This window comes from Protopterus annectens, chromosome 2.part2, assembly GCF_019279795.1.
Source record: "Protopterus annectens isolate FY-2018-M chromosome 2.part2, PAN1.0, whole genome shotgun sequence".
Classification (NCBI taxonomy): Eukaryota; Metazoa; Chordata; order Ceratodontiformes; family Protopteridae; genus Protopterus; species Protopterus annectens.
The window spans coordinates 849,992,499-850,018,429 of NC_056730.1; the positions used below are offsets into that span (position 1 = coordinate 849,992,499).

At 42.8% G+C, this 25,931-nt stretch overlaps 1 protein-coding gene across 1 annotated transcript in view; it reads left to right on the plus strand.

The window, feature by feature from the left end:
- Positions 1-25,931, plus strand: part of LOC122795987 (poly(A)-specific ribonuclease PNLDC1-like) — a 1,803,424-nt gene that overhangs the window by 351,103 nt on the left and 1,426,390 nt on the right. Inside the window, exon 5 of the mRNA XM_044064467.1 lies at positions 12,788-12,911. Coding sequence (XP_043920402.1) covers positions 12,788-12,911 — 124 coding nt within the window. The remainder of the gene's footprint in view (positions 1-12,787; positions 12,912-25,931) is intronic.

Consider the following 25,931-nt stretch of genomic DNA (forward strand, 5'->3'; position numbering starts at 1 on the left):
TAGAACTGTATAAAGACAAAATGTACTTAAAAATTCATTTGAATTTCAATAGACCTTAAAATTGACAATTGTAAATATAAAAAGATATATATAGATATATATATATATATATATATATATATATATATATATATATATATATATATATATATATAGTTTAAAAAGTACTTGTTAGAGCTTAGCAGCTCTAAGCTTCAGCACAGGTGCTATAGATACCATGTCATTTAACCCTAGGTTTTACTTGCATTCAAAAACAGTTGCCAGTACAATTCTCTGTATTCAATTAGGGTTTCCCACATCCCACCCCTAGGGTTAGTGGGCACAACCTCCAATACAAAAAATTGATAACTGGAATTCATACATTTTATGGAATGTTTACATAAGGCATTTTTTTCATTTCTCACTCTGACATCATACAGATGCTCATAAATCCTTTGTCTAAGCCTTCTCTCACTTTTTCCAATATAAAATGATGTACATTCTTTACAAACTGCTATATAAATGATTCCCTTTGTGTCACAATTGGCAAAACTATTTAAATGTAGTGTTTTATTTCTAGCCTTTAAAAATATAGACTGACCAGTTATCAAGTGTACACAGTAGTGACACTTGCCACACTTGAATAAACCTTTCTTTGGTCTAACATCTTTGATGTTGGCTTTATTATTATAACCACTTTCCAAAATGTTCTTGATATTTTTTACTTTACGGTATGTAAAGGTAACTTCTTTATCAAAAATATGATTCAAATCAGAAATTTCTGAAAAAGCTTTCCACTCTTTTGTAAAAATGTTTTTAATAGATCCTGAGTGTTCATTATATGTGGTTATAAAATCAGCCCTGTGTTGATTGGCCTTTTAATTTATTCTGACTTAATATGTCTTCACTCAATTTCTTTCCAAGGATGGGTGCAAAAGGGCCTTTTCTTTTTATGTTCACTTCTTCCACAATCTTGTTAAAAAATTCCAGTGAATAACCCCTGTTGATGAAAAGGTCCCTCAAAAAATCAACACCTTCCTGAAATAAACTGTCTGAGGTCATTCTACTTAAATGGACAAGCTGTCCTTTCACTACCCCCTTCTTTTGATGTATGGGGTGACAGCTAGAGAAATGTAAATAGGAATTACTAAAGGTTTCCTTTCTATGTATACAAGATACAAAATTCCCATTGTTTTTCTTTGTACTAACATCCAAATATTTTAACTCCAGATGATCAAAATTGTGAGTGAACTTAAAAAAACTGGTGGTTCTGTTAAGATATTCTAGGAGTTCACAAAAATCTTTTTGACTGCCCTTCCAAAAGAAACATAGATCGAGAAATCTAGTGTATAAGACCCAGTACACACTAAAAGAAGAGTTAAGCAAGAACTTTTCTTCCCAGTGTGACATAATAATGTTGGCATAGGTTGGGGCACAATGTGCCCCCATTGCTACACCTTTTTCCTGCTTAAAATATTCTCCTTGAAAATAAATAAAATTATTTTTCAATACAATTTCCATCAGAGTCAAGGTATTCCTAAAGTCAGTCTGGGTTAACTTCTTGCTGGAAATTAATACTTCCTCAAACCATTGTAACCCTAGTTCATGTGGAATGCAACCAAAAAGATCAACCACATCCATTGTACCAAAACTCAAATTGTCATCATATAAAGGTGGTTCCACTTTCCTTAAAAGGTCCCATGAATCTTTCAAAATATTGTCTTTACCTTCCAAAATGTTTTTAACTTTCTGGTCTACAAATTTGGCTAGAGGGGCTGTAATTGAACCCTCAGCCGACACAATTGGTCTAAGGGGTGGATCCACTGGGTTTTTATGCACCTTTGGTATACCAAAGATGCATGGAACTTTTGGCTTATCAACTGTCAAATATTTATATGCGTCTCCGTCTAGTGACCCTTCTAGAAACATATTATAAAGCAAAACTTTAATCTTTTTGTAGGCTATATTTACTTCATTAATGGACACCCTAGAATATTTGTCCTCATCGTTAAGTATAGTCATCATCTTGCCTTCGTATTGAATCACCTCCATTACCACCACACCTCCCCCCTTATCGGGCTTCATTACCCTCAAATCTTGATTATTACTAATCTCCTTCAAAATACTTGTTTCAGCTTTTGATAACTAATGATAGAGAATGTACAATTTAGCATTGATTTTTACATTCTAACAAATGGTTTACAGTTTTTAATTTCAATTTTATATTTTAAAGTTTTTATTCAAATGAATTACGTTTTTAAAAGAGTGTTTTAAGTTGTGTGGATATAGGAAATGGTGTTAGTTCCTTAAAAGCATTTATTTATATTGTGGAATTCATGCATTTGTCTTTAAACAGCAATTATTTTTAATTCATTGATTCTGATTGGGCAGTTTGTATTTTTAGGCTCCTATATAAGGTATGAGTTTCCAAAATGGAGTTGTAACTGAAGAAGTTTAAGACGAAAACGTTTGGTGTTAAGCGTTATTGACTGCTGCTGTTTTTTTGTGTGTTTGCACATACCCGTGGTTTGCTTTGAGTGGATTAAAGCTTTTAAAACCTTTGCTGGACTGGATTTATTTGTGCCTGAAGATAGTGGTGATTGTATTCTCAGTTTTGACTTTCCACTATTTTGCTCAAGTTTGCTTTATGAATTGCAGGAGGAGTCATTACTGGGCACACTGCGGGTGCTGCGAAGATTACTTCTGGCTGGCAAAGATTGAAACAATACTAATTTCATGAACTTTAATCATACTTTGACTTAGGAATGGGTCCATTCCTGTCATGGTATTAGAAACCCAAAAGACTTGGAGACATTCAAAAACGGCAGAGATCCAAAAGCTGCTCGGAAATGGTCATTCAAGAGTTCCCACCAAACCATATCTGATCTGGGATGTGTTCAGATTCTTTTTAGTACCAAAGAAAACAAAGGACCTCAGACCAGTCCTGGATCTAAGCGTGCTAAACCAGTTCAAAGACAAAGTTCTGTATGGTCAATGTGCAGTCCATATTACCTTTTCTGAGGCAGGATGATTTGATGTGCTCGATAGACCTCAGAGATGTCTACCATCACATCAAGATAGATCAGTGTTCCCGGAGATTCCTTCACATCTGACTGGGAACCAGTCACTATCAGTTCAGGGCCCTGCCGTTTGGTTTCACCACAGCCCCCCAGGTGTTCACCAAGTGCATGGCAGTGATCACAGCTTGGCTGCAGTTGCAGGAATTTCAGGGCTTCCTGTACCTGGGTGATTGACTCCTCACCTCCCAACAAAGGCATCGTTGATCTCCCCAAGGATGCCTTTCTCCAACTATACAACAACTTGTGCATCAAAGTCAGCTACCCCAAATCAAGCCCTCAGCCAGTGCAAGTCTTAGAGGTTTCATAGGATGTCATCTGGACATGGTCCATCAGCTTGTCTGGCTCCCAAGCTCCAGTTTTTTCAATCTTCAAGCTTAGGCCATGGCAATGTTTGCAACTCTGAAACCTCTGGTCATATGGCAATGCCAGTAGGACTTCTCCTTCTAACCAGATATGTGAAGATCCTGCAATGGACTGTGGCCATTCAGTAGCATGTTATGAACAATTTCAGTGGTGGTTTCAGTCTGTTAGTAGTTCAAGGGAGACTTTAATTCCTTCGGCCACCGTCATCGTGAATGCCTCCTTCCTTAGGGGGGGGGGGTTGGCATTTCAAAGGGAGGACAGTTCAGGGGTCTTGATCATTCACAGAGGCTTATATTTACATCAACATTTTGGAGATGAGAGCAGTCCTGCTAGTGTTGCAGGCTTTTCAGGACAACCTCCCCAGAGGTGTGATTGGGGTAAACATGGACAATATGTTGGTTGTCTGATATCTCGACAAACAGGAGGGGACACATTATTTCCCTCTTTGTCAAGAAGCCATGAAGATTTGACAGTGGGCGATCTCCTGCCTGGGGTTTCTGGTAGCAACATATATCCCAGGGAAGCCTGATATTCTGGTCGACAGCTTCTGCAGGAACATCTTATTTCCTCATGAGTGGTCCCTAAATCTGAAGGTAGCTCAGATTCCTTGGCACTATGGTACTCTGTTGCATCCTTGTCCCAACACCAGATAACTGCTATTACACCATTGTTCCTCTCTGGGACAGGCGGCCAGGGACACACTAACATTTGCTTGTCCCTTGGGTCTCCATTACGTTTATATTTCAGTTCCTCTAATAGTGAAGGTTCTTCAGAAAGCAGTCCATTGCGGAGCCTTGGTGATCCTCATTGCCCCCTTTTGGCCTCATCAGATGTAGTGTCCCTTCCTTTACCCTCTACTGAAGCAGCCCCATTAGGTGTTGGATCCCATTCCAGATTTAATCTCTGATCCAGCTGGGCTAGATCCCCCCCCCCCCAATCTTCAGTCCCTCAAGTTGACCACATGGTTCCTCCAGATCCCTTGATGACCAGGAATCGCAAGCTTTCACGGGAGGTGTTTTATATATTATCCTCCTCTCAGAAAATCCACTTAGTGTACACCAATAAATGGAAAGATTTGTTTTGTGGGCAGAGGCTCAGGGACCTGACCCCTTCTCTGCCTCTTTGGAGACTGTCTTGGACTTTCTGGCTAAGTTGATAAGCTCAGGATCTGCCATCTGTACTATCAAAGTACAGTTCGCTGCCATTTCAAACTTTCATACCAGTAGAGATATAACATATATCCTTGGCTTCTCTCAAAATGTCCAAGGCTTTTCTTAAAGGTACTTTTCTCTCCTCCAGTAGGGGATCCGGTCCCTTCCTGGTATCTGCCCTTTGTTCAGTCCTTAGCTAGCCCTCTTTTTGAACCTTCAGCCTCCTTGAATTTGAAGCTGTTGTTTTGGAAAACTGTTTTTGGTGGCGATTACCTCTGCCAAATGGGTTTCAGAATTGCAAGCACTTGTCTTCCCCTCATAATGACAGTATTTCTCTTCGTACAAACTCCTTATTACATAAGGTAGCATGAATAACCTTAACAGCTCCATTCATCTTCTTGTGTTTTTTCCCAATTTTTCCAAAAAGGGTAAGCAGCTGTTGAATTGTTGGACGTACATAAGCAGCTGTGATTTTATCTCGACTGTATCAAGTCTTTCAGGAAATCGAGCCAGTTTCTCTCTCAAAATTTAGGCTGGCTGTCCTGTCTCTAAAGTAAATTCATCCACGTGGTTGTCTGTATTTTTTTCCATATTCTTTGAAAGACGAGACTATCTTACATAAGCCTAAAAGTCACTGAACTAGGGCTTGTAGCTACGTCCACAGCTTTTCTTTCTAGAGTATCTATGGATGATTGTGCTGCTGCTACTAGACTACGCCACCACAATTTTATCTCTATAAACTGGATATTCAGTCCAGACCCAGGGCTTCATTTGGTTCTGCTGTATTGCAACCTAAGGTTGTTGGCCGAGGGCTTTACTTACAGGGCTTGTTCACCTCCAGTTTTTTTGATTAGGTTCAAGTGTGCTGTGGAATATCCTTCCTTGGCTCCTCCCGAGGAATTGTCATGACTGAGAACTGTCTCAGAGGTTAAATCCATACGGAGCAGACATCGAATACGAAAGTTATGTACTCTCCATAATAGATTCATGTTTCTGACTCGTCCAGTTCAACCTTCTCGCCCTCCTGTCCCTGACCTTCTTGTTGATTTGGTGAGTGTTCCCCTCTGTGATGACCAGACAGCAGATGTTTTTTCATTTTGTTCGATAGTTTCATTTCCCCTGGGTGTTTTCCTTGTATTTGTGTAAGCGGTGGGGGCTAGTTGGATACGTTGCATCATTGTATCTTAACTCATGGGACAGACGCAATCTGGGGAGTTGATGGAGAAGCGAAGAGTTTATGGGTAAGGAAGGCAAAGTCAAGACTGGCTAAAGGTTGTAGAATCAGCCTGTGTGGGATCTGAAGTCCAACAGGATGAGCTAGATAGAGACTGACAACAAAGATCTATTGTTATGGTGACTGCATAACTTTTGATGTTATGTTATCCCTATCTCCCTTCCTTGTTTCTTGGTTTCAGAGTTGACCCTCCGCTCTGACTCTGCCATATTCTAAAGCTCAAGAGCTTCTGCTGGTTCGAGGCTAGTCTCTATCCCTTCATGCCTAGTGCTAGTTACCCAGATCTTGTTTGCCGCTTGAAGCTTTGAGATTGCTGTATACTGGCTCAGGTTAAGTTTTTTTTGAATTTTGTCTTTTTCTGGTTTTAAATCTTGCTATTTCTTCAGGGTCTCTCTAGTTTAGTAGTGATTGTTTAGCCCCCCTATCTCCGCTTTCTGGCTGTTGTTTAGGCAGTCATTCTTTCTCCAGGCCTGTTTCCATTGTTGAATCCTTTTTTTCTATGAGGATTCCCCTTACTCTTAGCCCGTTTCAGTTAGAGGGCTTTCCCCTTATTCCTTCCTTTTCCTTTTCTGGTAAGGAGTAGCTGTTTAAGTTAGAGGCTCTCCTTGGTCATGGTAGTTGTCAATTAACTTGGAGGCTCTACCCCTTCCATTACCTTCCTACCTCCTGTTTTTTGTTTTTAAAAAAAAAACAAGTTTCTTAGTTGTTAGTGGTTATTGTAAAGCTGTTTGTCTGATACTTATAGCTTCAGCGTATTGTAGTTACTGTATTGGGCTTTGTTGTGGTTGTGATAATGTCTAAAGAAGAGTCCAAAGAATACAAACTTTCTGGATTCAAGAAATTTGACTCATGCTCCCAGAAAATGTCCCTGACTGATGGACACAAGAGTTGCATTTATTGTTTGGGAACTGTGCACCTGCAGGATTCTGGCGCATGCCTTCAGCGCCAGAGTCCTGCAGGAGCGCAAAAACAAACTTATCTTGCAAGATTTACTAAAAGGGCCTTTTGACCCTCCAGCAGAAGGGAATCAGGTTAGTAAACCAGGGAAATAACCCAAACCGACAACTTCATTGGTTCCGACTTCAGAGCCCTCGAGACACTTGGAAATCTACTAGTTCGGATCCGAAACCTCTCTGGTCTGACAAGACCTTATCTCCTGCGGTTCCATAAGTGTCCCCTGAACTGTTTAGGAGTCATAAAAGGACTAGATCTTCTTCCTTGGAACCGTTGCAGTCTGTGGCGGGCAATCACCGATCGTCCAGGAGACTTTCGGACAATGATGTGAAGAGAGGGTGGTGAAGAGGTTTCTCAAGACACCGACTCTCGTGAAAATATTGAGCCCAGCTCGTATGGATGTGGAGCAGACTACTGTTTCTCCTGGACGGTCTATTTTTCTTTCTGCTCACATGAGCGCAGAGCCAGAGTGCATGGAAGTCACTGTAGTGGAACTTCTCTGTTTCCGACATCCACTCCGATCTCGTCGATGCCTCCTATCGAGGGATCTGGGAGCCAACACTCCCTCGTCGACTCTGGGGGGGGGGCGGCATCAGACCCTTGTCTGACCCCACTCTCCCTCTTGGAGCTTCGGCACGGGTGAGCTTGGCTCCCACATCAGCCTCTGAGACATCACTCTCTGTGCGGGAGAGGTGTCTCGACTCTTCGAAGCCGGCGGCACTCTCGGGCCAGGGGTGTGTTGCCTTCGAGGTGATGAGGAGTTTGCTGTTTTCTGACAGCTCCTCCCTTGGCTTCAGCTATTCTGTCCCTTACAGAGCCAGTGTCTTCCCTCTCACCACTCCTCCATTCTAAGTGCAGGGAACCAGTGCCCCAGGATGCCCCACTGGCTGACCCCCCCCTTTCCGAAACCTCCCCAGAGCATCCCCCTGAGGAGGTCCCCTGGAGGAGGACATGTAAGATGAATCATGTGGACTCCCTTGAGTCTGACATCAGACACGGACTTGGAGGACTCAGAAGGTTCCCAGCGGTCCCCCTCTGAGGATGTCTCATTCTCCGACATCCTGGAAATCTTCAGGCAGAGGGGTGGCTGGAAGTCCTTTTCCCCTTCTGAGGATGAGTCCATGTATCTAGATCCATTCGGTTCCCGACCCTCCACCTCTTGGGTGTCTCCGCCCTTCAACCCGTTGCTAGGGGTAGTAAGACAAAAGGTGGGGAGCTCTCCTGAATCGATGGAACCAGTTCTGTGGAGCCCCAATAAATTCATAATGGCCCCTGACGACAAATCCTTCCTATCCAAGGATGTGCCAGTTGATGCTATGGTGGTGGCGGCAGTCACTATGAAGGAATTGGCAGAGACTTCTACATCTGTTCGTTAGCCGAACAAAGTTATGTACGATGGACAGATACGGGAAGCGTCTCTCTTCATCTGCCTTTACTCTCAGGTCACTGAATTATCTATCCCATTTCACCCATCTTCAGAGGGATCTCTTGAAAGAGCTAGGAGGTAATGCCCTACAGGATCTTAAGCTGTGGGAGCTGCAGATAAGACTACTGCTCAGCTTGTGACCTTGTTTTTGATAGTTAACTTCTCCATGCGGCTTATCCTCCTATACAGCCAATGGAGTGAGCAGGGCTGCAGGCATAGGAGTTGCCTTACAAAGGCATTCCTGGATGTGCCTTTGTCAATTTGCGGAGCCTTTCAAGTCCTCCTTTACCAATGCCCCCTTTGGCTCGTCATCTGGGCCCAAGGTAAAAGAGACTAACCAGGTGCGAGCAGGATGGCAAGACTCTCCCTGCTGTGAGAGTATGTTTTTCTGTGCCTTCTCGACCTTACCAAAATGTCAAAAGGGTGGAAAAATGTGGTTCTGGAAATCGCAGGGAACTTCGCATGATGCATGCTGTGAATTTTCCCCCCCGGGGCAAAGGGTGGAATAATGGGAGACGCCGTCCTCGTGACAAAGGGGTCCGCAGAGTCAGGGCGACAGATACTTTCTCTGGGAGGCCCTTCCAGCACTTCTGAAAGGGGGGCCCACTTGTCCACCTCTGGAGGCAGTCTGGGGAAGATTGTCACTGACCCAGAAGCCAAGTAAGAGATCACTGAAGACACATGGGTACAGTCGATAATATCCAGGGGATATAATATTCCTTTCTCGAGGCCACCTCTTCCCCAAAAACAAAAATCCATCTCGGATGTACCACCCAATCTGAGGGAACAAGCAACTCTAGAAGTTCAAAAATTGCTAAGAAAGAGTCATCCAAGAAAGTCTTCACAGACAAAATCGGATCCGGAACTTGCTCAAGGTTCTTTTTAGTACCAAAGACGACAGGGAACTGGATGCCCATTTGTACCTCAGCAGACTCAACAAGTCTGTCAAAAAGACAAAGTTCTGGATGGTGACACTGCAGTCAGATGTGCTCTATCTATCTCCAGGATGCGTGCTACCATATCGAGATGGACAGGCGATCCAGGAGATTTCTACACTTCCTGCTGGGAGCCAGTCACTACCCTTTCAGAGCTCTGCCCTTTGGCCTCACCACAGCCCCCAGGGTGTTCACCAAATGTATGACAGTAGTCACGGCTCATCTGAGGCATCTAGGATTCCTGGTGTTTCCATATCTAGATGACCGTCTCCTTACCGCCACCACCATGCATCGACTAACCGAGACAAGGGACGCCACAATACGCTTCTGCTCTCAGCTAAGCATCACTATAAACTACGCAAAGTCTGCCTTGTCAATATATTACATTTATAGGAGCAGATCTAAACACCAAAGGCATGATAGCAGAATTGCCTCAGGAGAAGGGTGTCCACCATTCGACACCAAGTTGCAACTCTAATCGGGAGGAAAAAGACTCAAACAAGATTTGTTCTCAAAGTCCTGGGCTTAATGACGGCAACTATAACTCTAGTTCCCTTGGCACGTTTCCACATGAGGTTATTGCAGTGGCTCCTCTTTGTTCAGTGATCCATGCAAGATCTACCTATGTCTCATGAAATTCTCATCACGGAGACCTGCAAGAAGGACCTAAAATGGTGGCTTCAGTCCACCCAGCTGACAATAGGCAGACTGTTCGTTCTCCCCAACCATTGCCCACAGTGACCATGGACGCTTCCCAGATAAGGTGGGGAGAGCATTATCTGGAACAGACTGTTCATGGAACTTGGCAACAATGCGAGTACCATTTTTACATAAATGTTCTTGAGATGAGAGCGGTACTCCTGGTGTTGCAAGCACTTCACAGCTTTTTCCCCATGGGGATGATTGCGATTCAGATGGACAACATGTCAGTGGTATGGTACATCAGCAAACGAGGCAGAACCAGATCCTTTCCTTTATGTCGAGAGGCCCTAAGAGTATGGCAATGGGCGATGTCCTCCCAGTGCTTTCTGATCGCGACACATATCCCAGGGAAATCCAGCATGATAGCGGACACACTAAGCAGGGCTATCCTTATGCCTCACGAGTGGTCCCTGGAACAAAACATTGCAAATCAGATCCTTCGCAAGTGGGGCCAGCCTTGCTGCCATCTTTTTGCCACATCTATCAATGCTGAATGCAGCAGCTATTTTGCCCTAGTCCCCCCACCGAGACAATCACCCAGAGATGCACTTGTTCATGATTGGACCCCAGGACTAATGTATGCCTTTTCTCCGTTTCCTTTGATCCCCAAGATTCTTCAGAAAGCAAAATCGGTGGGTTGCAAGCTAATCCTCATTGCCCCGAACTGGCCTCATCAAATCTGGTTCCCGTTTCTATGGCCCCATCTCCTGGAGGAGCCTTGGATCCTCAACCCAGCTCCAGACCTACTCGTGCATCAGTCAGGCACACTCCATCCTTCCTTACAGACCTTCAAGCTGACAGCTTGTTTCCTCTACTTCCAGTTTAGCCAGGCTTCCTGACATCTCCCTGGCCGTAAAACATATATCTCCTCTAACAAATCCTCTACGAGGAAACTGTATACTAGTAAATGGAAGCGGTTCTCTTGTTGGAATGTCAACAATAATATTGATCTTTTACTGCACCCATTTCAAAGATACTAGAATTTCTGGCTGAAACTTTTAACCAAGGAGCAACAGCAGCAACTGTCCTAATTCATTTGGCTGCTATTTCCATCTTCCGTTGGAGCGAAATGGGTTATAATGTTACGTCCCACAGGCTATGCAAAGCTTTTCTGAGGGGTACCATTCTTTTGAGACCCCCCAATAAGAGAGCCACTTCCTCCTTGGGATCTAAATTTAGTCCTAGCTGCCTTGATTCTTCCTTCTTTCGAACCAGCCAGTTCTTGTGCTCTAAAGATTTTTGACTTGGAAAATGATTTTCTTGTTTGCCATTACCTCAGCTAGGAGGGTATCAGAATTATAAGCCCTTTCCATTCATTCCACTTATTAAGTTTTCCACAAAGACAGGGTTTCTGTCAGGACCAACCCTTCCTTTCTACCAAAAGTTTGCTCAGAATTCAATCTGAATTGATCGATAGAACTACCAGTGTTTTTTCCGAACCATGGCAACAAGGCAGAGTATAAACTCCAGCAATTGGACATTCATAGACAATTACGTTTCTATTTGCACAGGACTCAGGAATTCAGACAATCTGACCAGTTGTTTGTATCCCTTGCAGAGAAAAAAAAAGGGAACTCCAGTATCGAAAGTGACTTGATCAAAATGGATTTCGGATACCATTACTTAGTCTATAATTCACAGAACAAGCAACTACCAGGGAAAATTCGAGGACACTCAACCAGGGCTTTGTCTACCTCTACTGCCTTTCGGGCCAGACTGCCTTTAGACTCTATTTGTGCAGCAGCTACGTGTGTTAACCCCCGTACCTTCATTACAAAGCAGATGTGGCCTCCCGGAACAGGGCATCCTTTGGTTCCACGGTTCTGAAGAGTATATTCCCTTGACCCACCCAAGAAGAAGGTGCTGGGGACGCTGTCCCAACCAACAAGACGGAAGGTGAGATAGGGACAAAGATAACCTAAAGAAGTTTAATGTTCCATGTTTGTTGTCCTTGATCTTGCCTTCTTCTTGCATCCCACCCTCCCCCCTCCTGGAGGATCGAGAGGAGTTCTCTATATTTGGCTATATAGGTCTTTAGTCCCTTCCTGCTTTACGAGTAGAGTAGAATAAGAATTTCTTCTTATGGCTTGAGGGTTTCTTCTTGTATACATATATTTTTTGTTAGCTATGTCTATAGTTTATATATCTACACATTGTGGCTTAATGTTATGGGTTATCACAAATGAGATCTGGGTAACTAGCGCTAGGCATGATGGGATAGGAACTAGCCTCGAGCCAGTGGAAGCTCTCGAGCTTTAGAATATGGCTGAGTCAGAGCCAAGGATCGGCTAAGAACCCAACCAACAAGAAGGAAGACTAGATCACAGGCAACAAACATGGAACATTATGGTAAGTACATAACCCCCCCCCCCCCCCCCCCAATCTATTCTTCCTGCTAGACCCTAGAAAACTGAACGGGTCCTGTTTGTGCTTTTGAAGGGCAGTCCTGGTCATGGCAGGTGATTGAGTCTTCACACCCTACAGAGGTAGTGGGAGGAGCTCTGAGCATTGATAGACTGCCAGAGGAAGGATAGCAGGGCACTAGTACCCATATGCCAGTAAGGCAGTGTGTTCTATGAACACTTACTGTTATAGGTAAGTAGGACTTAAGCAACTGTACTTTACTTGCAGTATTCTTTTCCTGTGTCTGTATGGTTCTGCCATATATATGTTTGTATCTTGTAGTAAGAAACAATGTGAATATTCTGTACCTCTGTACAGTTCTGTAATCTGAATGCTGAAATGATAGCAAGTATGTTGTCACTATATTTACATTATGTTGATTGCCAGCTGGGTCATGGATGAAAAGGGTCCCAGAACCAGCTTGACCCATCCAGTCAATGAAGACTTAAATGAATGAAATTAGTTGTATGTTTTCTTCTTTCTACTGTTCCAGTAATTCTCCTTAACTCCCGTTCATCTGTCTGTTGCTGGTGCTGACTTCTGGATTTTTATTTTTACAGGTTTGTTTCGCAATGCTACAATTTTTATCTTTTTCCAGTGTGTTTTGCACAGATTGACACAGAGTTTTCTGTACAGGCATCTAGCTCTGCATTCCTGTCCAGTTACGGCTTTGACTTTAATAAGGTATGCAATGTGCACCTAAGTAGTAGTAACCAGATTAATGATTGCTATCTGTATATTGGGTTTGTGTGTAATAGGCATGGATTTTTTTTTCCAAGTTTTCCAATCACTGGTTATTCAGTCTTCATGTGAGTCTATGCACATATCTATATATTTATATGTAGCCACCCAACAGAACTAGTGCTCGCAAATGCACGCACCAAACCAAAATACACCTTGCAACTAGGTCCAGCATAAAAATTCACCCTAATGTCCAAGGTGAAAAAAGTAATCAAAGTTGTTCAACTTCTTTAATAATAACGGAAGCAGGAAAATACAAATGAAGATTGCTACACAATGATATTCAGAACTAGTACCTCGGACACATATTGGTTTCGCCCCCTGGCGTCATCAGTGTGACGTGTATATGTATACATCTACAGATACACACACACACACACACACACACACACACACACACCAGTACTAAGATTGAGGATTACAGTTCCTTGCACTGAATTGAGAGGATTAGGATATGTATTAGTTCTAACCAGATATGCTGTTAGTCTCCAGATTCAGATATGTTCCAGTAAAAACACGTGCTGTTACTGATTGAGAACTGATGGATAGACGTGTGGCAGCAAAGAGAAAACTCCGAAGCAGACAGCTCTGCTCAGATTCAGATTGCTGAGGAGTGCAGTAATCACTTAATCATACCAATTAATGCAGTGATAAAGGTGTTCAGTAGAGTAAGATAGCTTTGTATCACATAAGTAACTGGAGCAGCAGTATACCTCCTAGCACGGCCCATAAAATAAAAAATAAATGCATGTATGGCTGCTAGCAAAAATCTCATGGTAAGTAGCACAACTAGACAGCATGTAATGCTATATATGAGTGATGGCATGCTTGGCAGTGTGTCTTATAGCAGAGCAAGATGAAGCAGCACTTCACAGATGCATCATGAGGGCTTTTGTGCTGTGTTATGGGGTGAAGGTAGATATGAGAACTCCCTTATGCATAAAGTAGACTGGAAAAGGGATTTGTAGGAAAGGGGGATGGCATCAAGCAGGTGGCGACATAGAAGGGCAACATATAGGAGGGTGCAAGATGTGGGAGATGTAGAGCAGCCATTTTGCGTTCATCCTATTGATCTCTGCTGCAATAGTCTTGGCTATATGGGTTATATCCTGCATAGAATACAACAGCTAGCCAACTTCCAAAGCTCCAGGGCGCCTTCCACACAATGACAGATTTGGGCACCAAGCCCCCCAAAACTTTCCTGCAGCTGAAGAGTATGCTCCTGTTAAGCTTTCGAGGATTGATTGTCGGCTTGTGCTCCTCCTTTGCTAGGCAGATGAGTTATTTTTGTTCAATAGTTATTTTATCACTAGGAGTTTGCTTTGATGGACTGTCACAATACTTTATTGTATTTTTAAATGAAGTTAAAATAATTGAAAAACTTTTTTTTTTCTGTGGAAAAATTGTGTATTTTACTTTTTGGGGCCGGCAACTGTTTTTTTTAAACAAGAAACATTATTTTTACTTCACTTATGACATAGACAATCATACATTTATATAAATTAAAACAAGCCATATTGAAGTATTTTCACTTGCAAGTATTTATACATAACTTATATTTTATATAGTCATTGATAGTCAGACATTTCATAGCTCATTCAATTCCTGGCTTCCCTTGATCCTTGTTCCTCCTCCAAAACATTATTATGCATGTATTGTTCCACAGTTCCCATTTTATTCATATGTAATTTGCTCTTATCCTTTTCTAAAGATCCCATTTCCAGTTCTTTTATCTGTGTTACTTATGTTTACTACTTTTAGTGTGGCTGGTTTAGACTTCGAGTTTCATTTTCTAGTAATTGCTTTTTTGACAGCCACCAGATTAAACTCAACAAGGCCTTCTTGTGTCTAGGCAATTCAGATTCTGTATCACAGCTTCAAATCATTTTCTTAGTTAAACCAGTTTGCTCACCCATTATTTCTGACAGAGTAGTTTGCTGGGAATTTTTAAAGTCTGCCAACTCATTGCACTCAAAATTTATGTTCCCAATTACCCCTTTCTTCCCCTTCACACCTCCAACATTTGCAGTCTGCCTGAGGAAAAATTTAGTCTGCTTGGGGTATAAAATAACTATGCAAACAATTCCAAGCAAAGATCCTAAACCACCTAGGCTCAGTTGCATATTTGGGAGCCATACATGTATCTTCCCATTTTTTCATTGCGAATTATTCACCCTTTTTCCCAATCCTTTCAAACCTCCCTTGATTGATTCTTAACAGTTGTCATGCAATATTTTATATGCCCTGCTAATTCATTTTTAATAGCCGCTTCTGTTCTATATTCTACTAAGAACTCTATCGGTGCTAGCCTAGCCTTTTCACATGGAATCCCCCTCTTCTTTTCTCTTTGCCTGTACTTTGATATCAGTCCTGGTTAAGGAAAGCAATCTGTAGCCAAATTAATTCTTGACCTCTTTCTGTTACATTTCCCTCCCTAATTTGCTCACAGTACCCTGTTCCCTTTGCCAATTTTCCCCATTAAATTCCAGCCCCTGTTGCCTATTCTTTGAACTCGTAATTGCAGTAATCTCTATCGGCAGAATCTCCTTTCTCTGTTCCCTTGTTGGCTTAGTTCGTAGAATGCTTTTTGTTATTTTGAGTATAATATTCTGGCGGTTATTGATATTCTCCAGGATCTGCATCCAAAATCTTCTCTCCTTATTTCTAGAGCTCCCCACTATTTCATCATAATCCCTTTTCACTGTGAATTATAGCTGTCTGCTTGTTCTATGTACAGGAATCTTAAATGCAGCTCTGAAGTAGTCTTTCAAATCTGGTAATCCCAAGATGCCTTGTTCTATTGGAAGGATCAGCTTATCCTCATCTTTTGCCCTCTTTCCCTCCCAGATAAAATCATTCAACTCTCCACAACTTCTCTTTTGGTTGAAAAAAATATTACTGACCTCTGTGTAAAACTAAAGGGACTAAAAACATTTTCACTGCTTGAATCTTGCTAACCATATCAATAAATCAGAGCTTCCACTCTGTTTTTGTATTATCTTTTGTATAGTCTGCCCACATATCCTTAGCTGCTGTAACAGAATCCTTTTTAACCCGTACTCTTAAGTACTTTATCATGTCCCCATAAATATGGGGATTGCTGAACCAATTTGTGTTTGGGTACATAGTTTACAGCTATTGCCTTTGTTTTATCTTCTTTAATTTTTATAGCCTGAGAAGACTTGAAAACTGTCTTAGAATGTTCCACAATACTAAAATGTCCTTTTCTGGTTTTATCAGGTACAAAAATATTATCTGCAGATAAAGAAAACTTTTCTTGGTTACCATACCAATTATATCCTTGAATTTCTGAGTCCCTTATTTTCTTTGCCAGTGGTTCTAAATATAACACAAAGGGGAATGAGGATCCCCCTGCCTGGTTCCTCTGCTCAAGCAGAACTTGTCCGAGAGGAATCCCCTATTTTATTTTCACCTCGTATATCCTCCTCAACCTTATTTTGTCAGGGAACCAATGCTTCTGTTGCCCTACTCAGAAAATCCTAGCTTACCCTGTCAAATCTGCATCAAGATCCATCAACAGCAGTGGTAATCTTACTGTTGTCAAATGTTTGCCTGCCCTCCACAAAACCATATTGATCCATCTCTCTGAAATTTGACAACATATTTGCCATTATAGATATAAACACATTATAATCGTGGTTTAGGTTCGAAATATGCTTATATGAAGGTAAATCTAATGGGGGTTTTACCATCTTTAGGTATTGGTCACCACAGCTGTCTTCCAGGATGCTGGTGCTTCTTTTAAAATACTGCTAAACAAAACTTTTCATATCTTTATCACTTTCTTCCCTCTTAGCTTTCAAACTTGCACAGAAATACCATCTATTCCCAGAGACTTTCCTGTAGCTTGATTATACATCGCCATTTTTATTTTTATGTGAAAAAAGACGTTTAAAGACTTCTGACGTCTGCTCATTTTCCGTGGGAAAGAGGTGAGGGGGGGGTGTCCCTCACTGCACCCAACAGCCTGGGAGTTCATCAAGAACGATTCCTGGGTGCTACAGGTCATATCCAGAGATTATATACATTCCCTTCTTTTATCCTCCCTGTTTGAAGGGAAACCTCCCAGATGTTCCACCTGGTCAAGCTGTAGAAATCGCCAGGCTGCTTGAAAGAGTCATCCAGCCAGTCCCCACAGACCAGTCCGGATCAGGCATTTATTCCAGGTTTTGGTGCCAAAGAAAACGGGATTTTGAGACCCGTTGTGGATCTTACTACCCTGAACCAGTCTGTTGCCAAGACAAAGTTTCGGATAGTCACCCTACAGTCCAGTCTGCCTTTTCTGCAGATGAAAGAGGATGTGCTTGGTGGACCTTCAGGATGCTTACTAACATGTAAAAATGAACAGATGCTCCAAATGGTTCCTTTGCTTCCGGCTGGGAGCCAGTCATTTTCAGTTGAGTGCTCCCTTTGGACTCACCACTGCCCCCTGGGTGTTTACCAAAGTGATGGCAGTAGTGGCAGCTCACCTGCAGCTGCAGGGGTTTCAGGTCTTCCCTTACCTGGATGATTGGCTCCTTTCCTCCCCCTCCAGGCATCGACTGATTCAAGCCAGGGATTACCTCCTCCTCCTAGCCCTTTCCCTGTGCATTATGATCAGTCTAGGCAAGTTGAACTTGTTCAGGTGTTGGACTTTATAGGTGCCCGGTTGGATACGATACAGGGCATGTTGTTTCTGCCTTCAGACAGGTTTATTTTTGCTCCTACAACACGTAAAGTCTATTCTTCAGACCCATCTTCCCCCAGCAGGGATGGTTCTTCATGCGTTGTGGTCCAGGGCAACCACCATCACCCTTCTACCAACTGGCACGCCTTTACATGAGGATTCTTCAGTGGGCTTTAGTGGTACAGTGGTCCCTTTTCGAACTTCCTTTATCATACCTGTTCTGGTTATCCTGAGTTTGTCGAGACTGTTTTTGGTGATGGCTTCAGTCCACAGACCTTCTTCTGGACTGCCCATTGTTCTTCCTTCCCCATCGATCATGGTGACCACAGACGCATCCGTGCTTAGGTGGCGGGGGGGAGGAATTGCATGGGATGGACAGTCCAAGGCACGTGGTCCTCCCTGGAGACCAATCTGCATATCAGTGTCCTGGAGATGAGGGTGGTGCTTTTGGTGTTGCAAGCCCTTCAGGCCTTTCTTCCTACTGGGACAATAGTCCAGCATATCAGTAGTTTGATACATCAACAAGGGGGGGAGGGTACCAGATCTTTATCCCCTTTGCCGTAATGCCATAAGATTGTGGGAGTGGGCGATCTCTGCCAACCAGTTTCAGGTGGTAATGCACATTCCAGGAAGTCCAACATCCTAGCGGGACAGGCTCAGTAGAACTATTCCGATGCCTTACAGGTGGTCTCTGAATCCTTCATTAGTGGACATGATCTTCCAAAAATGGGGCCATCCTTGGTCTGTTCTCTTTGCCTCCCCTTCCAGCGTGAAGTGGAGTGAGTATTTCACTCTATTCCCCCCTCCGTGGGAGTCACCCAGAGATGCACTGGTCCATGCTTGACCCTCCGGTCTACTTTATGCTTATCCTCCTCTTCCTATGATCCCCAAGTTTATTGAGAAAGCACAAAGGTTGAAGAGCTAAGTCATCCTTATTGCCCTGTTCTGCCCTTGTCAAGTTTGTTTCCCCATTCTGAGGTTTCATCTAGTGTCCTCACTGGACTCTGGATCCGGTTCTGGATCTTCTCACACACCTGTTTAGGAGTTCCTCACCTGGACTTAGCCTGAAGCGCCCCGCTTGGCTGCTCCAGTTTCCCTGATGGCTAGGACTCCTGGGTTCCCGTTGCCTGTCAAAAAGATCTTGGTTGTGGGGCATAAGGCTTCTGCCATGAATATCTATTCCAGCAAGTGGCAATGTTTCTTTCTGGGCTTCTAAGCATAATCTGGATTTGTTTACAGCTCCAGTCCCTGCGTGCCATTTTGGACTTTCTAGCTCATATGTTTCACAGTGGAGCTAGTTCTAGTTTTTCTACAATTAAGGTTCAATTAGTAGCAATTTCAAATTTCCGTGTGGGTGAGAATTCGGTCTCCTTGGCTTCTTATAAGCTGTGCAAGGTCTTGCTGAAGGATAATTTTCTTCGGCTTCCTGTCAGGACCCCACGCCTTCTTGGGCTCTAACTCTGGTTTTACAGGCCATGGTTTATCCTCCATTCGAACTAGCTGCCAGTGTTGATTTACAATTCTTATCATGGAAAACTGCCTTCTTGGTGGGTATTACCGTAGCGAAGAGGGTCTGTGACCTGCAGGTGTTTATCAAAGCCCCCTTATCTGCTTTTCCATAAAGACCGAGTGACTCTTTGTACTAACCCATCTTTTTTACCAAAGGTGGCCTCTGAAGCTAATATTAACCAGGTGATTAGTTTGCCATTTTTTTTTCTTGAATTAACAGAAGAAAGAGAAATACAAAAGTACATTTACTTGATGTTCACAGGCAGCTGCAATTTTATTTGCATAGAACCAAAGGTTTTCGACAGTCGGATCAACTTTCTTTTTCTAAGCCACCTCTGGGAAAGCCTATTTCTAAGGTCACTCTTGCTCTTTGAATTTCCAGCTGTATTTCTACGGCTCATCGTTCCAAAGGTTTCTTTACCAGGTCCCATCCAGGAGCATTCATCTTTGGCCACAGACAATACCACAGTCGTGTAGCTTATGTACAAGCAAGTCATACCCACTTTGCAGACTAGCACTTTGCCATGAAGCTATATCTCAAGCTACAGTCTTGCTCTACAAGCACTACATTCCATCAGAGCAAAATTGTGAGGTAGGCAACCTTAGCAGAACAGGGGCAGACCCTTACAAAATGGACACTAGATTAGGGAGTCTTCTAAAATTTGATCATTTGTAGAGTGTTGAGAGTTCCTCAAGTAGACCTATTTGTCTCTTTTCTGAACAATTAACTGACAAGGTTCTGCCTCAGAATTCAATGCAAGAAGGCCTGGAAGACCGATGCCTTTTCTTTTCCTTTGTCAGGAATATTTCTGCGTGCTTTTCCACCCTTTAAACTGATATCCAGGGTACTACTGAAGATTCAGAAAGAATCTTCCAAGATAGTTGTCACAACTTCCTTCTGACTGACCTAAGCAAATAGTAGTTCTCACTTATTTTGGAAATAGGCAGGGGGAGAGATACTACAGGCTTCCTCACAGACTGGAGCAACTCACATAAGACCAGGGATGTTTGATGCATCCCAGTTTGTCATTTTCAGTTGACTGAATGGATTTTAAGGTTGTCATTTCCTTTAGTCTCCTATTTACTGAGAATGTGCGGCAGGTACTAATGGAAACAAGAAAGCCTGATGCTAGAAATTCATATATTAGCAAATAAAAAATGTTTTCAAGTTGGTGCCAATAACATAACTAGCACTCTTTCAGGGCCAGTTGCTCTCTGGTTTTAGAATATTTGTGTGTTACCATCCTATGGCCTTTCTTACTCCTCCAAGGTTCATTTACAGCCTCGTAGGAAAGTCCAAGGTTAGCTCCCCTTGCAGGCCATTTAAGCCTAGCAAATTTCCCATTTTGTGTTCAGAATAACCTATCCCATTTGGTTATAGATTGATTTTACCCATCCCATGGTTAATAATTACATACTACCCCTAATAGAATAACTGGAATCATACCATAGATAATTTTATGGGAACCCATGTAAAGGATAAAGCATTTAGGAGCTACCTCTGTCCATTATTAGTAGATGGGGCAGTCTTGGGGTAAAGTTTCTTTCCCCATCCATTGATCCTTGTTGTGCTTGAATATGAACAGGGTGATGCTGGTTTTAATGTGGATTAGGAGTCTGTTCCACAGCAGTGGTATCCTCTGTGAGATATACCTCTTTACTCCAAACTGTTCTTTTGATGTTGCAAAAGAGGTTAATATCCTTTGACAGAGTATTTCTGATGTCATTTGACTTGCTGATATGCAGTAAATTTTTATGCAGGGGTCAGAGGATGCCTCGTATGCCAGATGTAAGTCACCTCTTGGCAGTCTGTAGGATACAGAGTATAGTGGCAAGGCTTTGAGTCAGTTCATTTAGGACATGTTTTTTAGGCCTTGTATTCTTTTTTAGTAAGGTATCTTTGTAGGCCTTCCGGTTGTTGCATGTGTCTGGACAGATGCATGCCAAAGGAGGCATTATATTTAATGATTGGCCTAATGAGGGCTGAGTGAAGGGGGTCAGTGACATCCCTAGATCCGAGACACAACCCCTTTGTTTATAAGCTGTGCAGTTAGAAGGGCTTTCTTACAACAACAGACACATGTTGGTAAAAAGTTAAGTCACTGTCCACATAAGTCCCAAATCCCAAACAAATGAGTCGGCTCTTAGTGCTATATTGTTTAATGTAGTATTTCCCTGGGGTAGGCAACTTCCCAAAGGATACAGTAATACCTTTTTTTGCATTTCGTTTCGGTCCACGATTTTGGCACCAGTTATTGGAGACAAACCTTCCTGCAAAATGGCCAAGTCATTTGGGGATTCAGTTACTGCTTTTTACTTCAGAAAAGTTGATGCCAAAGAGATGAAGCACAGAACCCTGGGGGACTCCTGGTGACTGGTTTCTTTGTTGAGGTAACTTTCCCTGTTTTAATTGTCTGAGTCCTATCTGTGAGCCAGTTAGCAATCCTGCAAGGTGACATCCCCAATTAATTTAACTTTTCTACTGTACCGGAGTGGGGTGTTGTCAAAAGATTTGCCAGGTCGAGGTATGCAGTGTGTACATTTTGGCCTTCATCCTTTGCTTTGGTGACCTTTTCAAAAAATCCATCAGGTTGAGTAAACATGAGATGCCCCTGACAAATCCATACTGAAACTGGTCCAGTGTATGGTGGTTTCCTATGTCCTGATTAATTCCATCAACCTGTCCATTGATTTGCATATGATGCTGGGACAGGCTTATAGGTCTGTGGAAAGTTCTCCCTTATGCAGGGGAATCATTGTAGCTGTTCTCAATTCACTTGGTACAAAACCTGGATGGAACCTGAGATTGAACAATGCTAGGGGTGTGGCTAAATCAAGTGTCATGCTGTTTAAGATGCATCCAGGGATATTGTCAGGACTCATCAATGAAGTAGTTTTAGCTTTTGGAAGCTAATTTAGGAATTTATTGGGCATTTCAGCATTTCTGCCCATAGATCCGTCTCAGTGCATTCTTGCGTCAAAATGTTTTTGAAAGGAGTTTTGTATAAGAGACCTCCAAGGAAACTGGTAGGTCCTCCTTCAGGTCTTAATTTTGCATTAGAGAAACACTTGCTGCATTTATACAAGTTAACCTTTCTGACAACGTTTTTAAGAGGGAAACAGTTTTACTGATTGCTCTGGCCTCTTCAAGAAGAGTATCTGAGTTGTAAGCTGTTATGGTGAGTCAACCCTATCTCATTTTCCTGAATCTAAAAAGGAAGAAGAAAGGTTTCTCCTTACCTTGGATGTCCACAGACAGCTCTGTTAGTATCGTGACTGAGCTAAATCTTTCATATCTTCAGATAAAGTGTTCATTTCTTGTGAAGGTAAGAAGGTACAACCTGTGTCAAAACAGACCATTTCCAAATGGTTGTGCAAGACTATTACCTTTTGTACTTAAAACAAAAAAAACTGTTCCAGGCAAGGTCAAGGCCCACTCTGTCAGGGCCTTGGCTTCATTTGTGCCTTTTGAAAGGGATAGATTTTACAGGTAATTTAGAAGCAGCTACTTGGCCCTCTACTTACTTTCACTACACACAATGATTATTGCCGCAGTAGCCACTCCCTCCTCCATCCACCTTGTTTTTTGGTGTTTTGTTTATGCCGGGGTGTGAATACATATTTTTGTTGCTCCTAGCAGTGTCCTTTCATGACTTAGCCTCTCTCTGTGTTGGCATGATATTTCTGAAGGACTTTGAGCCCAAACCTGTCTTTTTAATCGGCTCAACTTGAGCTGACTGATGGTTTGGACACACGGAAGGTGCCCTGAAGCTTTGGAAGCTGGTTGGATGTTAATATCCTTAAGAGTATATAACCCGTATAGTTAAGGTTATTGCAGTAGTGATTAAGCATCTAATGTTCTGATAAGTTTACTTACACAACTGTACTTTTCTGGAGATATAGTTCCCTTATATAGAGATGGAGATGAGAGAGAAGGTTGACTGGAAAATGAGGAAATAAAAAGGGGGTAGGTGAGTGTGCTAGTACAGGCAGACAAATTCATAAAAGGGCAGATGGATATGGAGATGTAGGCTGGGCAAAGATACATGGATGGTGAAGAGACTGAGAGGGTCAGACAACACAAATGGGTGTCCACTCAGTAGGAACAGAGAACATGAGGCTTGGGGGTAGGTTGGGTGGTGGGCAGTGTGTAAGTTTTTGTTTGATCTAGAAAGAAATAACACTGATCTTATCATACCATTCAGCAAAAACACGCCCCCTACTGATTATCACATCAACGGCAATCCCCTAAGCACAACCGGTGGTGAGAGATCTGGGTACTCAGGTTGACAGCAATCTCACATTTGACCATCATGTAGAGGCAGTGAGCAGAAAAGCCTTCTACTTGGTTCTTATAAGTAAAGGGACTGCATTCAGAAAAAAGGGTTAATACTTCTCTGTAATCCTCTCTCATTAGGCCAACAGTTGAGTATAATGCCCCATTTGATATGTACCTCGTCAAACACCAACAACTGGAAAGGCCACAGAAATACCTCACAAAGAGAATCCATGGTCTTCAACACCTGTCCTATGTGGACAAGCTCAAATCACTGTCACTCTACTCAGTGTTGTATAGATTGCTCAGAGGTGATCTCTCTCACCTACAAGGCAGTTTCGGACCTTGCCCTACTAGAGTTTCTCCATATCCATAAGTCTTAACTCCTCGCGCATTACTCGCTCAAAAGACCCAAATCTAATATACGACATCAACAAAACCTGTTGGAGAGAGGTTTGTCTCCCAGAGGCTGCCTCATCTCTGAAAGACTTCCCATACTTGTCAGAGTACCTTGCTGATCCTCTTCAGGAGCAACCTTGATGAGTGGATGGGAAACCACAAATTTGTCCCCTGTGTTCTACCCATGTCCCTCATTGACAGGGACAACAGGTGCTAACTGAGGTTTCTTTTTTGGGGATAAACTCTTGGCTAGGCATGTAAGGGCCCCGGGCCATTAGCCTAGTAACCTCCTATGATCTTGAGTAGTCATGTGGAGTGGCTGGTGGTATGGGTGGGTTCCTCCTCTGGGGCTTGATTAGGTGGTGTCCACTTGATGAGAGAACCTGTTATTCACTCCAGTAGGCATTCTGTATGGCCTGGTCACACAAACACCACAGATTGCTGTAGCTCTGTACCTGCAAAGTGGTAGCACAGTGAGAAGAGTGCTTAAGTGAATTAGTCCCAGTAACTGCAACAGATAAATGCCACAGGGATAGCTTGTATTAATAATGCCAACCCTGCCTTACTGTTAGGTTTTGCAGCTCCCACTCCATGATGGCATACAAGTTTGAGATACTTTTCCTGCCTGTACTGAAAGAAAGGTGAACAAACTTCAGAGAACTGTGGTAGGCGGAGAAAGAAGTGCTAATAAAACTCGCATAACCCAAAAATCCTACAGGTATGCCCCTTATCCTTTTGCACAGTAGGTAGCCATGTATGTCTGCTTTGTGCAAGTATGCAGACCTAAGTAGTGGTGTTACGCTGGACCATATGGTTATGCATCAGTTAGCATACTCTGTATGACAGTGTGATTTCCCCCCCCCCCCCAACCTGGGAAACCAGTCCACCATGTGATGCCTCCCCTTCTCCTGTATGTACCTGCTTTAACTAACATAGAGGCTTGGTATTGCAGAGTGTAAGTGAACCTGTGTGTGGCAGGTATACTTACCAGTATCTTGTACAGCTGTCTCTCTCTCTCTCTCAGCCAGTACAGAAGTAAATAGGTACATTACCTATGGTTCTTAAGCTGTCATGGTAAACTTATCATAGGTATAACGTGTGCATAGTGACATTCTGTTGTTTTTGCAGGCGTCATGTCCACCAGACATGGTGGCAGGCACAAACTGGATGTATTCAACCTTTTTAAGAATGAAATCCTTCTGCCGGTTCTGAAGACCCATGGGTGGTGATTGTGGGTGAGAAGGGTGCTGACCGACCAATACTTGAACAGGTATGACATTCACTGCTCCACAGCATCAGTGTTTTGGGTGGCTGTAATCAACGCAGTGCAACAGTGTCCCAGGCCTGATGCAGACATAATTGGGTATATTAAGGTGAAGGCACAACAAAAGCTGCGAAGTTTGCTGTAGCTGATGCCCACAAAAGACAACCACATTGATGTTCTTTTGCCTCTTGTGGGAAACAAGTACAGTAAACATTGCTCCAGGTATGCACATTTGTGCTAAGATAGCCCAACAACTATGTGTCTCAGTGGATGATACACAGCTTTGGAATGACACATAGCAGATGTCTTCATAGCAACAGTGCTTGTAGAAAGTATAAGATGACCATATTTTCCCAAGTCTTAATTGTCATAGGAACCTGAGTGCAGCAACAGCATTATAGCAGGGTACATATATTTTTGTGTTTTACATTTGGTGTTGCATGAACACCCTTGCTGTGCATGCCACTTGGTCACACATGTGCCATATGCAATAATGTTCAAATTTGTGTCCTGGGTTGTGCAATCATGGGGCCAGACCAGTGCAACAGTGACACATTCAGATGCTGAGGCAGGGCACATGACTGGTAGTGGTGGAACCCTTTTTGGGACTGGTGATAATGTCAAAACACTTGCAACAGTGTCTAACACATGATGCAGTGGCGCACACACATACGGTCTCCATCCTTTGTATTTACACACCCTTTGTACTGGGTGAATGCATAGCTCCATCCACAGATTTATCTGTGGTTGTACACTATGAGCACTCCTGGTCTGTGAGGGTAGGGAAACTCCTGATGTACTGTAGTCCTATCTCGCTTTCATTCTTAC